The sequence below is a fragment of the Pseudochaenichthys georgianus genome, chromosome 17, assembly GCF_902827115.2.
Source record: "Pseudochaenichthys georgianus chromosome 17, fPseGeo1.2, whole genome shotgun sequence".
NCBI classification, from domain to species: Eukaryota; Metazoa; Chordata; class Actinopteri; order Perciformes; family Channichthyidae; genus Pseudochaenichthys; species Pseudochaenichthys georgianus.
In genome coordinates, this window is record NC_047519.1 from 15,236,689 (window position 1) to 15,252,384 (window position 15,696).

The 15,696-nt window shown below is 42.5% G+C and overlaps 1 protein-coding gene across 5 annotated transcripts in view; it reads right to left on the bottom strand.

Moving 5' to 3' along the window:
* rnf220a (ring finger protein 220a) overlaps positions 1-15,696 on the bottom strand; it is a 175,649-nt gene that overhangs the window by 968 nt on the left and 158,985 nt on the right. For 3 of the 5 annotated variants that reach the window (XM_034104411.2, XM_034104413.2, XM_034104412.2), the window contains 3 exons: positions 12,183-12,294; positions 9,019-9,093; positions 1-694 (listed from right to left, as the gene is read on the bottom strand). The exon at positions 1-694 is cut by the window's left edge and continues 968 nt beyond it. In XM_034104411.2, the coding sequence (XP_033960302.1) occupies positions 623-694; positions 9,019-9,093; positions 12,183-12,294 (259 nt within the window). In that variant the 3' untranslated portion in view covers positions 1-622. Of the gene's footprint in view, positions 695-9,018; positions 9,094-9,501; positions 9,697-12,182; positions 12,295-15,696 lie in introns of all 5 variants that reach the window. The other 2 variants (XM_071206238.1, XM_071206239.1) reach the window with 1 other exon arrangement.

Below are 15,696 nucleotides of genomic sequence, written 5' to 3' on the forward strand. Positions count from 1 at the left end.
TGTCAACTCCTTTTCAAGGTCGTGAGGTTATTCTCAGTTTGGTTGAAAGCTCAGTGGACAGGCCTTTTTTATTTTTTGTATTCTCTTAAGCAACAGGGGAGAGTCATGTTTTCTCTCTGGGACAGGGGACAAAAAAAGGAACTTTCTGTCAAGTCTTCAGGGTAGAGCCCGTTGTCCAGCACCATCAAAGAAGAGCTAGGGGGGAAACAAAGAAGTCTTTATATTCTGTATGAAGGAGTTCCTTTCAGGTCCAGCTCCAGCAGCATGGAGCCTTTCCACTGACTTTAAGTCCTTCAGTGGAGGAGCCCATGTTACATGTACAGGGAGTCAGTGTGGAAACAAGCCAGTGACCAGAGGAAATGCAGGTCTCCGTATCTTTTTTTGAGTGGTTGAGTCAGTGCTTAGTCTTTCACTTATTTGAACCTCCTGAAAAAGAGCCAGTGGAGTCTCAGACGGCCGTCTTGTCTCTGTCCGCTCTTGGAGGGTTTGGAGCTGCTGACCCAGGCCATGAGGGAGAGGGGAGAGAAACAAATGAACCATCGACGGGGAGGGCGATGAAGTCCGAGATGAGAGGAGGAATGGATCTGAATGACGAGGAGGATGGGGAGGGGAGGTGTGTTCTTTACAAGTAGACGCGCCTCAGGTCTCCGGGCGAGGTGATGGTGTTGCACTGCGGGCACAGCTTCTTGTTCCCCTGTGGAGGAAGGAGAGAGGAAAGTTAGCTTTAGGAAAGGAATACAGATCAGGATCTAGGAAACTAGCTAATGCATCCACTCTGGATTATATTCTCTGAACGCATCTAAAATGAGTAATCTGAGCTGAATCAGATCGTGATGCTTCTCAGGTCAAAGTAAGGGTGATGGCGTATGAGCTTAATTTTGAGCTCTAGTGCCGCTTCTGTATTTCTCTGAAGGTTAAAGGTACCCTGTGGAGTTTCTATTATGGTATGATATATTGACATAAACTCAATATTGCCTGTTGTGTTTACATGCGTGTTGTTTATATAAGAATGCTGACCATGCACTTGAACCAACATGGTACCAGAATAAACAGCAAAGTGCTCCCTACCATTACAAGACTTGGTGATGGCGCAGACGTTGAACATTTTTTAAAGTGTGTTGCTCTGTGAAAGGTAGACTAGAAATAATTTCCTAAGCAATATATTGTTGTAAAAAAAGTTGGTTATTTTTGTGAGATACCTAATCAAGCATTTATAAGTTTGGTTCTACGGACTTGACTGGAAAATGTGGCAAACGTAAATTGATTGTAAATCGTCGGTGTTTATCTAGAAGAAACATTGAAGAACATCGGGCTTCATGTTTATAACAAATTGTGTCATTTGTCATCGATTGACAGGAGAGCCCAGATTTGTCCTATAACTGCTGCCCCCCCCCCCTCCCTGTGTGGATGGAAACAGCAGACTCCACCCTCCGCCTCTTCCTCTGCAGCGCTTTGATAGCGTGCCATCTGCAGTAAAGCAGCAGGTGTTAATATGCAGCACATTGTGAGTGGGTGGTCTCCACCACTGTCCTCCACCTCCTCCTACCAGTCAGCTTGTTCCTCTCGAAGCTAACCGCTAACCGCTGACTGCTGGCACATTCCACTTTGCATTGGTTACAGATGTTTGAATAAATATAAATGTGAAAATAGATTATTTAAATAAATGTATGACAGAAAAACATCTGGAGTTAAATAGGAGAAGAAGGAATAACTTCCTTTATGTTATTACAGCTATGACAGAAATCATGACCTGCATATTATTTGGGCTACAAAACGGATCCCAAAGCATCTGTTTGGCAGTGGTGGACTGTATCAAAGTACATTTACTCAAGTACTTTTTTGACATACTTTGAGTATCTTCTTTTTCTACACCGTATTGTACTTTTGACTCCACTATATTTATTTTGCATGATACATGATGTGCCTACATGATATTTATCATGCAAAATGCACTTTTTTATGTCTTTTATACATAAATATGTGTCCCCGGTGTGTCAGGGAACTCACGCAGTGTCAGAAAATAAAACCCTCTCTTTTCCTCCGTACCCAAATCTCTAAAAATGGAGCTGATCCAGATTTGCGTCCGATATGACGTTATATCAGTAATGTGGACCCACGGCACTATCAGAAAGTTGCTATCAGAAACAATGCCCGACTGTTTTGGACGTAATATGGTCGGTGTTTACATTAGCATCGCTAACACTCAGAGCTAACCTGTACTGCACAGAGCATGTGTGTGAAGAAGCTGGATATAAAAAGGAACTCACCTTGTGGTATAACCGGATCAAAAATCACTACTTTTGAAACAGGAAGTGAAATAGAGGGATATGAGGCATGGCTAGAATGGGTGATCTGTTTGGTATTTTGAGCAAAACACTTCAGACATGTTTTTTATATATCTGAGACCTATGCTATTGCCTAAAAATAGCATGATAGGTGCACTTTAACTATCATAATTACTTGCTCCTTTGTTCATATATAAACACATGCTGTGCCTACATGATATGATGCAGTTCTCTCCCACTAATCGACCCATTCATTTAAAAAGCCTCTAAAATTATCTCTACATTGACAAACTACAAAATCTGAATTATATGACATATTTGTCGGCGATAACACTACATAATACTGTAAAAAGAGCCATTGTGAATACCGAGTACTTTTTATGCCTTAAAGGGGCCCTATTATGCTTTTTGGGTATTTTTCCTTTCCCTGTAGTGTGTGTTATAGGTTTCTGTGCATATAAATAGTCTGCAAAGGCTAAAATCCCAAAGTTCCCTCCAAAGGGAGTTCCTCTGTCTGGTTTCAGACAGAGGGTGAAAAGAGGTGCCGCAGCATAGGCAGTATGAGAACAATAACAACCTCTGAACATTAACCCTCTGGAGTCGGTGGACGCGCCGGTGCGTCCAGGTGCACATCATTTACGTAATTAATCATATATTTTCGATTATAAGGAGTAGAAATATGATTCAGATATCCGTGGAATCGCTGGAAGTGTAGCTTTCCAGCGGTACCTCCTTGAGACTGTAATCAGGGCACAGCAGCCAATATGGCCGCTCAAAGCAGCTTGACTTTACACTGTGTGGGATTGGTGGATTCGTGTGTCCGTCAAGGGAATCTCGGCCGGCAGCCATCATGGTCTGAAATGACCAATGGACATCGAGAAATCACTAAGGACCTACCGACCAAGTAAAAAAAACATAAACCACGTGTCTCCCATCAGTTTATGTCTGTGAGGAGAGAGAGAGAGAGAGAGAGAGAGAGAGAAAATGGCTAAAACAAAACTTTACAGTTGCCGACTTTGCTAGAGACTCTTTTCGCTAGCAGCAGTGAAGATAGAGCCTCAGAACCTGAAGTCTTCGACTCTTCTGAAGAAGAATAATACAGGGACAACAAGGATCCATTTGGACATGGGTAAGTGTAAATATTACAGAAATAGTGTACTGCGAAAATGAACAATAGGTTTATTGATATTTTTTATCGATGAGGGACAAAATAGACTCTCCATTAGCAAACGTTTACTACAAACGTTTTATGTGTAAACGTTATTTTGGTGTGTAAAAGCGAGATTACATTTGTAGATGATTCAAATAATCATTTATTCGCCCCACAACGGAGACATTTACAGTGGCTATAGACATGTTTTGCCATAGATTATTTTATCATACCGTTCTGTACAGATGAAACTGTCATAGATTTATTTACGTGTGCCTGTGATTATTTTATCATACTGTTCTGTACAGATGAGACTTTGTTATCAGATGTATGTATATGTGTGTCTGTGATTTTATTATTTTAACTGGAAATACCTGTGTGTGTGTGTGTGTGTGTGTGTGTGTGTGTGTGTGTGTGTGTGTGTGTGTGTGTGTGTGTGTGTGTGAGAGAGAGACTCCTGTCCAATCTCCCAAACTTTCTTTTTATGTGTGCATTGTTATTTGTGCTTGAGCAACATTTTACTTGAACTTTATTTCAATGAAATTAGTTGTAATTATTGTCCTACATTTTAATTTGTTTTACAGAGATGTTTCACAGCTGTCTGGGCCTAGTCGCCCACAGGCGGCGTTTATCCAGCAGCCAGAACATCCATCTGTGCCGGCACCCAGGTCAAGATCTACTGTGGCTCAAGGGCCTTCACCAGAGCCATCACCACCAAGGACCAGCAGACCAGCATCACTACAGCTGCCTCCACCTCCATCTGCGGCTGCCACCAGGTCAAGATACACCTCAGCACAAAGGCTCCACCACAGCCATCACCTTCAACCCAGCCAGCAACGAGGTGGAGGTCTCGTATAGCACTAGCACTGCTACACAGCAGCCCATGCACCATCACCCCCATCTTCACAGCAGCCAGACTCACTGTCTTGGAAGACAGACAAAGACCTTGACACTGTCTCGACATTTATAATGAATAGTTGGTTGAAAGTTCTGATGTTCAATTTTGTAAATAGTTAGATTTTCCAGTTTCTTATATTTATATAAATAGTTGATTGAAAAAAACATATTTATAATAAATTGTTGGTTGAAAAAAAAGTTTGAATGTTCAATTTGTATTTGTACACATCACATGAACCTTGGTATGTAATATGAAGTCATTATTCAGTCCTAATGTATCTCAGTCCCTGCTGTGGTGAAAGTAGAGTGATAAACAATCGGATGTCAAATGTTAAGCTTTAGAGCTACTTTATCTCATCACACAGTGCTCTAAGGTGAGTAATTTGCATGTATAGCAAGACCAGAGATCGTCCTGAACGTTTTGATATGTAACACATGGGGTTCCATGTATAACAAGTACATTTAAAAGGTGATTTAAGGCGAGACACCCCAGGTGAATAGGGTACATTTTTTTACTTAAAGGTATCAGCTAGACATTTCTCCAGTTAATTACTTACAAAGGCAACACATTTCAGGAATCGAAATCTGAACTTTAGATAAAGCCAGGTTCAAAATTCTTGTTTCATTTTGTAGTCATATTAGTATCTAAGGCTTTTACAGAAGGGATTTTGGATATCTCTTTTTATCACTCCATAAATCAGAAAATATTGTCAACAGCCCTAAAATATCAATTTTCGCCATGTTTTTAGGTATAAAATGTCGTATAATTCAGGCTATGAATTATATATGAACGAACCCTTCAGTAAAAGCCTTCATAATATTGATAGGAATATAACTGGAAGGTTTGGTGTATCTACGTGCTACTGAAGTTGAAATTTCGAACTCAGAGTAGGGGAAAAAACTCATTTTGAGAAAACAACCTTTAAAGATTGCAGTGAGGCGCTAGCTAAACCCTCCTGTTCTTTGGATGACAGCTTGCGCCTCGACGCACTCCGTGAAGGTATTTCATGTTCGGGGTCATTTGTTTTTTGTATAACCTTGCTTCGTGCAAGTGACAATTGTTGTCGTCTTCTCTGTGAACGTTTTTTTTGCCGTTCTTTTGCCATTTTGAGATTTAAATTTCGAGCGGAAAGCTAACCAGGAAGTGTTTTAGCACACCACGTGACGCTTCTGAACGAATCACGTTGTCAGAAATTGACACCAGCCAATGAGATTTTGTTTCTTGGTTTAAGACCCCTTTGTACTTTCACGATTGGTTGCTGATACAAAGGAAATGACCATATTTGGATCTGATGCGATTGTGCAGGTCGAGACACAGCTTTCCAATGATATCTCTGTTGACATGGTACACACAGCGGTCGCGGTACTTTATGTTACGTTAGAATGCTAACTTTTGGTGAATTTAGGAGAAATCTACAGACGCAAATAGACAAACTATAGTAAAATAAACACTTAAATGTGTATTTTGTACGTTTTCCTTCCAAAAGCCTGAAAGAAAACATGTTATAGAATCAAAATAGCACAAAATCTCAAAATTGACCAGTACTTGAAAAACGATGTTTTTGCCTGCCGTGTCTCGCCTTAAGGAAACATCTAAAATCGAGAAAATACCCTTAGACTCCAGAGGGTTAAAGCATGGAGACATACACATATGAACCTGAAAATGAGCATTCTATTCAAGTACAATGTGTTGATAATACTACTCTACTTTTAATTAAGTAAAGGATCTCAGTACATCTTCCTTTGCTTTTTTGTATATTAATGGCGCTTTTCCACTGCAGCACGGTTTAAGTTTTTTTTTTGCTTTTCCACTAGTGCTAGTTCCGGCTCAGGGCTACTTTTTCAACTTTTTTCTGGCCCTCCAAAATCGAGGTTCTTACCGGGCCAACTATTAGTGACGTAAACACTCTCGACTGCTGAATGGTCAGAGAGAATCGCTGGCAAGTGGGCTACAACTACAACAAAATGAACATATTTGACTGTGATTTAATTGTAATATACGTTTCAAAATGATGCCGAAGTAACAACATACTGATACCGGTCTGCAGACAAGACGGCAGGCGAAAAACCTTTTAAAATGCGTGTTTTCTGAATGGAGATCGGCTAAGCTAATGTTGTATATGCTCCGACCGTCCACACTCACAACAACGGCTTACAGACATAAATAAACCAGCAACTGTATTTGCCATGACACAGACAGTCTGTGGTTGGCACTTCTTTAACTTTTGTCTAGTTTCTGAACAGATATGAGGAGCTGTGAGCTCTGAGTGCTAACAGCTAACGGCTGTGTTTTGGTTGTGTGGTTCGCATTGAAGATGCAGTTTTAAGCAGCGTCGCTCCGCCTGCCGAACAGACGATCGCCCCGCCTACACTGCGTTACTATAGTTACTACCCCAGTTCCAAAACTGTAATGAAACGCAGCATAAAGTGAGCCTGGCCTAACCATACCGTACTAAGCCGTGCGAGGCCCTGCAGTGGAAAAGCGCCATTAGACATCCATCAGCCCACTGTTATGTGTGTAAAAAGTGTGTAGAGAGTGTAGCCTTTTCACTGAGTGTGTGTGATATTTCACACAGGTACAACAGAATGCAGAGATCTCATAACTTCCAAATCCTTTGTGGTCAGTACAAATGTACAAGTTCACCTGACCCCCGAAGATTTACAGCCTCCTTTTCCTGTAAGCCACTGAATAAAGACTTTTGGGGTGAGCGCAGCCACTAAAGGCAGTCTGAATGGCGAACACACTGCTAAGAGGATGTGTGGCTCCAGAGTACTCAAAACAGTCTCTTCATGTCTCAAGAGAGGATAAAGAAGAGAGGAACGATGGAAGGAACTGTAGAAAAGGTGTGGGTTTCTATAGAGCTGAAGGTATGGTTCGAGATGTTTCTACTCCCCCTTGTTTGTTTGCACGCCTCTGGAAGCTGTGTACTCCTGTTTTGGTGTATGTGAGTGTGTGTGCCCGTCACGCTGTGCTCCAGCTGCCTGCTCATTAAAGCGGTGAGGGGCTGGGCTGACGTTAACTAGATTCCCGGGCATTTACTTTGATCAGTTTGGCCCTCCCGCTTAAATAGCTGTCTCCAGGCTATGAGTTTAATGCCTCATACATTAGACCTGTGACGGCAAACACACCCACCCACCCACCCACCCACCCACACACACACACACACACACACACACACACACACACACACACACACACACACACACACACACACACACACACACACACCACACACACACACACACACACACACACACACACACACACACACACACACACACACACACACACCACACACACACACACACACACACACACACACACACACACACACACACACACACACACACACACACACACACACACACACGTTTTCTTACGGTCTCCCTTAACATATGCCATAAAAGAAAATTAGAACTCTACGAGTAATTTATAAAACGTGCAGACTGTTGTGAGCCACTTGCATCAGTATTGATCTTATATTCGATGCATGTTCCAGACAATCATTAGCAGATCTAAATGTACAATTACATCTGATTAAAGGCAGCCCTCCCGAGAGGGACTTATAGACTTATGTTACGTTTATTTCATGCACAGCACCATATTAGTGCCATTGTAGGTACAAAACAGGGCTGGGAAAAGGTGGTAATATTCGGATAAAACTGATTTTCTGTATGTTTAGGAGATAAAAGCGTTAAATGAACATGAAGAACTGTTTTATATTTACAAAGGATACTTTAGAACTAGGTCAATAGCCACAAAAGCAGCTGTGAGGCAGCAACACCTAATATGTTGAAAAAAAAGAAGAAACTTTGTTGGATGGCTAAAAATGGACAAGCAAGAGAGTCAGGTTTTAACATCGTTCAATCTCAGCTATACATGATCAGACTTGTATTAGTATAAGCTTAGAATTACTTTGGTTTGATTGGACCTTTAAGGTTTACATTAAGTGTTTCTAACCAAAACTAAACAAATGTATCCTCTGGGGACCGTGAGTGTCTGTACAAAAAAACCCTGGTAAAGCCCCCAGGAAGAGTAGTGGCCAAAGGTGGTACTAAACCTCTGGTTCTAGTACGTGATGTCATTGGGCCCCAAAATACTTTTTCCAAATTGGGTTGATGTAGAAAAAGGTGATACACGATGAAAAAAAAGAGGGAGGCGAGAACAGGAAGGACACAACGAATGACATGTTGAGAAAAGAGGAGAGAACGCTAAAGAAATTACAGAAAGCCAATGAGGAGACTGTTTATCCTCCGAGCAGCAGAAACACTGCGCTCCATTTACCACCAGCTAATTACACACTACTGAATATATTAGACTAACTAATAACCAACAAACCACTTCCTGTGTGTCTTTGTGTGCAGACCTGAGGCCCTATGTAAAACTCATTAGAGGTTCGAGTTGACCACTTTATTTTAACATTTTAACAAGCCTTTTGGGGACCATTCCATACAAGTGTTTGCACCACTGGGAGCTGGAAGAGTTATCATTGCCTGGAATCAGTGTGTGTGTGTGTGTGTGTGTCAAGAGAACAGGTCATTTGAGGAATATTCCATTTAAGTTCCTCCCTATAGGGCACAGCTACAGAGAGGAACTTACTGACTATGAAATGAGGCTACAATAACGGCATGTCATCAGAAGGAGTATGTGAGTGCGGACAAATGTGTGTGTGTGTGTGTACGTACCAGAGTCCGGAGCCAGCATTCTTCACAATGGACGTGCCAGCACTGGATGGAGGTGAGCGGCATGGTGTAGGAATCCTAGGAGCAGAGCGGGGAAGGGGGGGGTTAAGTTACACCAAATTCAGAGGACACACACAGGCCGTGTAACACCAACCAAAAACGACACTGGACAATCCCTGACCGACAGCACCAGACCACTAACCATGGGACGACACAGCCAGCAGCCACAGCACCACTGAGCAAGGCAGCATGGGGGGCAACTGAACCAGCAACCTGCAGGTCTCACACACACACACACACACACTGATACGATCGAGGCAGGCAACGAGCACAGACGGAGGGAAGCAGGCAGAGGGAGGACAAGATGAGGGATGAACGACCCAATCAGATGGGCCCTCTTTTCTTTTCCTCTCGAAAAGAATGGAAAGATGAGGGAGGAACGGGAGGGATGGAGGAGAGGAGCGAAGGAGGGAGGGAGTGCCTTACCCTCCGTAAGGGCTGTGGGAGGAGCCTCTTTATGCCGCTGCCGTAGCCACCAATCACAAGGCCCCTGTACAGGCAGTACAAGCCGAGGGGGAGGGACTTAGGCTGCCTCTCTCCGACCCCATTGGCCAGTGGCCGGGGCCCTGGCCACACCCCTAGGCTCTTGATCTCTGCGCCTGACTGGATAGCAGGCTTCCTCTGCGGAAGGGAGGGGTGGGGGGGGAGAGCTAATCATAGAGACAGGCTCGTACTGATCGCGCACTCACAAACACGACAGGTGCAACACACACGCGTGGACACACGTGAAGGTGTGCAGGGAGGACAGCCGATGGACAACCTGCTGAAGAACTCACCTACTGTGTTCGACCTGACTTTGTTTTGACAAATAAAGAGATGTATCTATGCTGGTGACTTGGCTAAGTTGCTCAAAGTTGATAGTATCAAAACGTAACTACAATTGAGATGGGCAGTGTCATTCACGCTGTACCTTGATGGCAATTGATTTGTTGCGTTCAATGTCTTTTTTTATTTCGCAGGAAGTTACAAGATCTCATTGGTCAAAGAACTCCATTTTGACTAACTCCATTTCGACTAACTTCCAAAATCGACTACTGCAATTAATGTCTTTGTTATTCGCTGATACTGCTAAACAAGGCTGCTGTGTAGGTCCATGTCACAACGCTGAGATGGAAAAGCTCATCATCACATTTGAACTGTTACTAACAATTATTACATTATTGTTTCATCTGTTGATTATGTTTGGGATTAATCCAATAGCTGTTTTGTCTGTGAAATGTCTGAATATGAAAAAAAGGCCATCATTTCCTAAGGCCAAGATGACGTTTGGAAATGCCATGTTTATTCTTATCTGACCAACACTCAAAACTCAAAGTTATTTAGATGACTTTCTGTTGGAAAATCCCCAAAAATCTAAGTTTAAAGAATAATTATAGAATGTAATCATTTTCTAAATGTGCATCTTATTATCTAAAAACCATTTATACCATTCAAATCCTCAATACATGTTTTTTTCTTAACCACACACTACAGTTTCCCCTCCCTAAAATGACCAGCAGATGGGGTTAGAAAGCCACTGATGAGACCGAGGGTAAACTTGAGCCAACTTGGCTGCAGCAGGAGAGCACTTGTTTTCTACTTACATGCAACCAACAGACCATTCAATCCATGTGCATGTTTGAGGTACTGACTCATAATAACTCTGCTTACATTTTGTATGCATTTACTCGGAGGTTGCCGTGGAAATGCCCAGCTTTAAATGCTTCCTGATTGACAACAAATGAAAGCAATTCTAATGACTTTCACATCGTCCACCCTGTGACAGGTAGGGAACACAGTGACGAGTTAAAGACGGACAGAGACGGATTAGATGTAAGACACCAGTGTGTGTGTGCGTGTGAAAATGTTACACATATGTCTATTCCTCTGTATGCCTGAATGTGTGTGTGTGTGTGTGTGTGTGTGTGTGTGTGTGTGTGTAAGATGAGGGACAGTGACAGATGAGCGGAGAAGAGCTGTGTGTCCATGGGGCAGTGAGTGATCGATCGCTGTGCCTTGCCCCCCGTGTCACCTCGGGCACCCGGCGACCTTTAGGAAGCGCAGGCGTCCGTAATTACCCGGATTGCACACAAACAGTCACACCAACACACACACACACACACTCAGGATGCCAATGCTGCACTGTCCACAAGCTTGAGGGATGACAAGATGACACAAAGTGGGGAACACAAACTATGATTGGGTGGTGGTGGGGGGAGGGGTGCAGGTGCAGTCCTATCTCAACTATCCGATGAACATGAATATTGACATATGTCCCTCAGACTGCCTGATACTGCCCTGAGTGAACATGTGGCTAATACTATTGATCTGGAAGTCCAATCGATCATGTTGAAAAGCAAATCTTCACACTAAATCTAAAATGTGCCAGCTGGTTATTAATACATGCTTAATCACCCTGAGACTGTCCTGCACTTCCCACAGGAGTCTCCCTGCATACATTCAGTTGACTGGCAAAGCCATGCAGGAGCAGAGACCACCACAACACAAAGCGCTCAGACACTTTAAGAGACATGGGCATCCACAAACTGAGGGAAATGAGATGCATGCACGCATACAACACGGTGATTGATGACAACCTCAAGCCAAATACCTGTGAAACACAAAGTGGCCACAAAAGCAATACCTGAAGACTCGTTCCTATAGCAGTCCAATGTGCCATGGGTTGGGTGATACTTTAGTTTGGAGAGACTAGGGATGTCATGGGAACTGACGCTTCCTTACTAAGTACAAAAATGGCAGTACTTTTTTTCCTACAGTGCCACAGGTATTGAATACTACATTTCTGGTATCATGACCCATAGCGGAGAGTGCAACAGTTTTGACCTAAATGCAGTAAAAAAAAAGGGACGAACGGGCAACATTGGCGTTGTCAGCCCAATATCTAGTAATTGGCCTAATAATGAAGAATATGGAGGATCCTGATTGGTTGGTAGGAGGGCTTTGTTCATTAAGCATGAACAGAGCAAAGAGAACCATGTGGAAATGTAGCTACTTGCGCTAACACTAGCATTCCTGTAATCTGCACTTCTATAAACAAAGTCTGCTGGTTTTTGCCTCCTGACAAAAGGCACCCTCACTGACATTGAGGCAGTAAATGATATGCTCACCATGCAGATGAGACACTTGTATCGGTCTCCTCTCAGAATCTGCCTCTCCAGCTCTCTGATTCGAGCCTTCAGAGCGTCCATGGTGGTAGCCGTGGAGTCCTCCTCTGTTACCCTGAGGGAGGAAGAGAGGATGAGATGTTGAGCTTTGACATTATGTAACATATTGACAGTGTCAAATGTGAAACCTAGAACCATTGACCAAGTAGACCTTGTGTTCAACATTTAATGACTTTAAAGTAAATAGATACTTTTAATGCGTTTAATCAGTGTTGTAGTCAAGTCACCAATTTACAAGTCCAAGTCACTCTAGAGTCATCACTCTTCGAGTCGGAGTCTAAGTCACCCAAGGAGTGTCCAAGTCGAGTCCGAGTCATCATTACCTGTGTTCGAGTCCAAGTCAAGTCCGAGTCACAAGTCTTCATATATTAATCTTCGTGGATATATGTGTTGAAATGTAGCTGCTCCTCTACATTGCTGTTATCCTGTCATGTTATACTAATCTGTCTATTGAACTGTTGTGAAGCGAGTTTGGCTACAATTCTTGTAATAGGTGCTATACAAATATAAAGGTTATTACTAATCTTAATATTATATATAAATAAACTATATTTAAAATGAGTTACCTTTTAGAGAAGTGATTATATTTGTATGCCAATATTTTCCTATGGTAAAGTTTTCGTTTTGCACTTTTATTTTGATAGCAATAAGATAGGGACTCTTATTTTGAAGGAACTTTTATGGTTAAATCAGTTTACTGATAAAGATTTAGCCCCAGAAAGCACATGGCTACTTACCATGCAAAATGACATCATTCTAAATGTTCAGTAGCCATGTGCTTTCGTGTTAAGGCTGGATCTTTATTTATTGATTAGATCACGTTACTCTGATGATAGTGTTCAAGACAGCCTATATGTGACCTGTTCCATCGAAATCAGTCGCATTGACCCGAAGACACACTTTGAGTTGAATACACTGTTGGAAAGAGGATATTCCTAGCTTTCTAATGATATCAGGATTGTTGTTGTACTCCAAATATTAAGCGAAATATGTCACATTATATAATGACTGTCACCGAGTCCTCATTTTGAGAAAAAGGCCTTTAAAGTTTCCTCTTCTCTGGAATCCATCGATCTGATTGGTTATTAGCGGAGCAAATGATCAAAATACTACGGAGGGAAGATATTTTCATTTGGAGGGGAAGCTCGCGAGTGTGTGTATACGTGTGTGTGTGTGTTTGTGTATTTTTGCGTTTGTGTGTATTGTGTTTGTTTCCCGGGGAAAACCCTCACGAGAAACACCGGCTGTTGTTATGCCTGCTGTGACGTTAAGTTACTCCGTTCTCCGCTTGTAATTATGCCGTTACAAGCTTCAAAGTTGTATTTATCATCTGAATTTGCCGAAACAAGTTTAATATTCTGAAAGCCAAGACTCTGTTTAATTTAAATCAGACGAAAACAAACTGTAACGGACCCTGCCGTGTTATTTATGATTACTATACTCTTACGTTCATAATTTCAGCCGGAGGGAGGGGGGGCGGCACTGCTGGAAGAGCAGAGTGCGAGTGAGAGGTGCCTGTCATCTTCCCTTTACAAGCTTAAAGGAATGGTATGCTCATGACACTCATTTTTTAAAAATTATCATCCGATAAAACAGACCAGTCTCTGCCAGTCTCTCTCTCTCTTTTTTTTTTTAATCCGATGACATTATCAGTGATTTTAAACTGATTATATACCGAAATAACATCAACACTGTGGGCGCCGCCATTTCCCGGACGTGACGTAATCCATGCGTTTGGTTTTCGAAGACACGTTGATCTCCATGTTATTTACTGTAGTTTCTCTCTTCAAATATGCCTCACTGTATCGCGAAATATTGCCATAATTCGGATAGGAACAATCCACGGAATGCTCGGTTCCATCTGTTGCCAAAAGGTAAGCGTAAGAAGTACATTCGGAGGCAGTGGCTAGCGAAATGTGGCCGGCCCGAACCGAGAGATTCACAGGCTCATCTATGCAGCGAACATTTCCAATTTCCGGACGACTACTCTGAGAGTATGATAAAACATAACATGGGATTTATGGAACAACCATTACTTAATGGAGATGCAGTACCATCGGTCTTTCTGGTGTCATCACCGACCAGGACACCAGTTCGGCCAGTTGAGAAATCGCCCTCTGCAAGTGTGAAGCGACGGAGGAGCAGAAGTAGTGCTCGGAGTAAGAATAAGGTATGTTATAGCGCATTTCCATTGCAGCGGCTAGCCCCGTTTTAACGTCCTTTAGCGTCCAGGCCAGGACAGTTTTTGGTGGCCTTTCCATATAGCGTAGTACCGGCTAGTGTGTATTTTACCCCAGTTTTTTCCGGCCCCATAAAATCGTGATTCTATGGCCAGGGACAACGAAGCTGAGTATGCTAAACTAGAGATGGAATCGCTAGCAAGGGTGGTACTACATGCATACATATAGTATCTTATATCATCTTCCCATTATACACACATGCATTTCCAAACATTTGGACTACCTATGTTGCAAATGTATTATCTTTTCAATTTACACACGGCATCTATTGCACGTCTGTCCGTCCTGGGAGAGGGATCCCTCCTCTGTTGCTCTCCCTGAGGTTTCTCCCATGTTCCCTTTAAACTGGGGGTTTTCTTCGGAAGTTTTTCCTTGTACGATGTGAGGGTCTTAGGACAGAGGGTGTCGTATTGTCATACTGATATGTATGGCTGAATTCCCCCATCCAATCTCTTCACATTGGTCAAAACTTGTTCCTCTGCTGACGAGTCCGAACTGAAATACTCCGCCATGTTTCCGTGTGTTGACAAAGTGAACGCATGGATGACGTCACGACCATCACGTGACTACTGAAAATGGCAAACATGGCGGCGGCCAGACGGAATATACAGGTCTTGATAAAAAAGAGCTATAAAATCATTATTTACCGGGGAATATCGCTGATTTCTTCAGGGTATGGTTTAAACATAACGTTTCACTAAATACTGAAGTTTTGATTAATTATCTAATGAGTGGACCATTCCTTTAAAGAATGTATTTATCGTGTGATTTTGGAAATAAAAGTTTCATATTCTGAAAGCAAAGACTTTGTTTAAAATCAAACAAAACACCTGAACCCTGAAAAAATAGTTTTTTACGTAAATCCACGTTTATTCTGAAATGAGCCGTTGCGACTTCCGACTGATTTCGATAGAGCGGGTCACATATGTCTGAACTCGATCCTTAGAGTAATGTGTTACGGAGCCTTCTCTTCAATATTGTTTCCACATAACGAGCATTTTGCGCTGCTCTTTTCCAATGTGGAAGCAGAATGTGTGAAAGCATACAGCACAATGCGGGGTGTGTCTCTAGACATCTTTAGACTGGAACAGCGGGGCCCAGTACGTGAACTCGCCTCGCAGGTGCACACGCTAGGATAGAGCAGTGGTTCCCAAACGGTGTGGGATTTTGTGACAACCATACGTTATTATTGCAATATAAAACTACACAAAAATAAT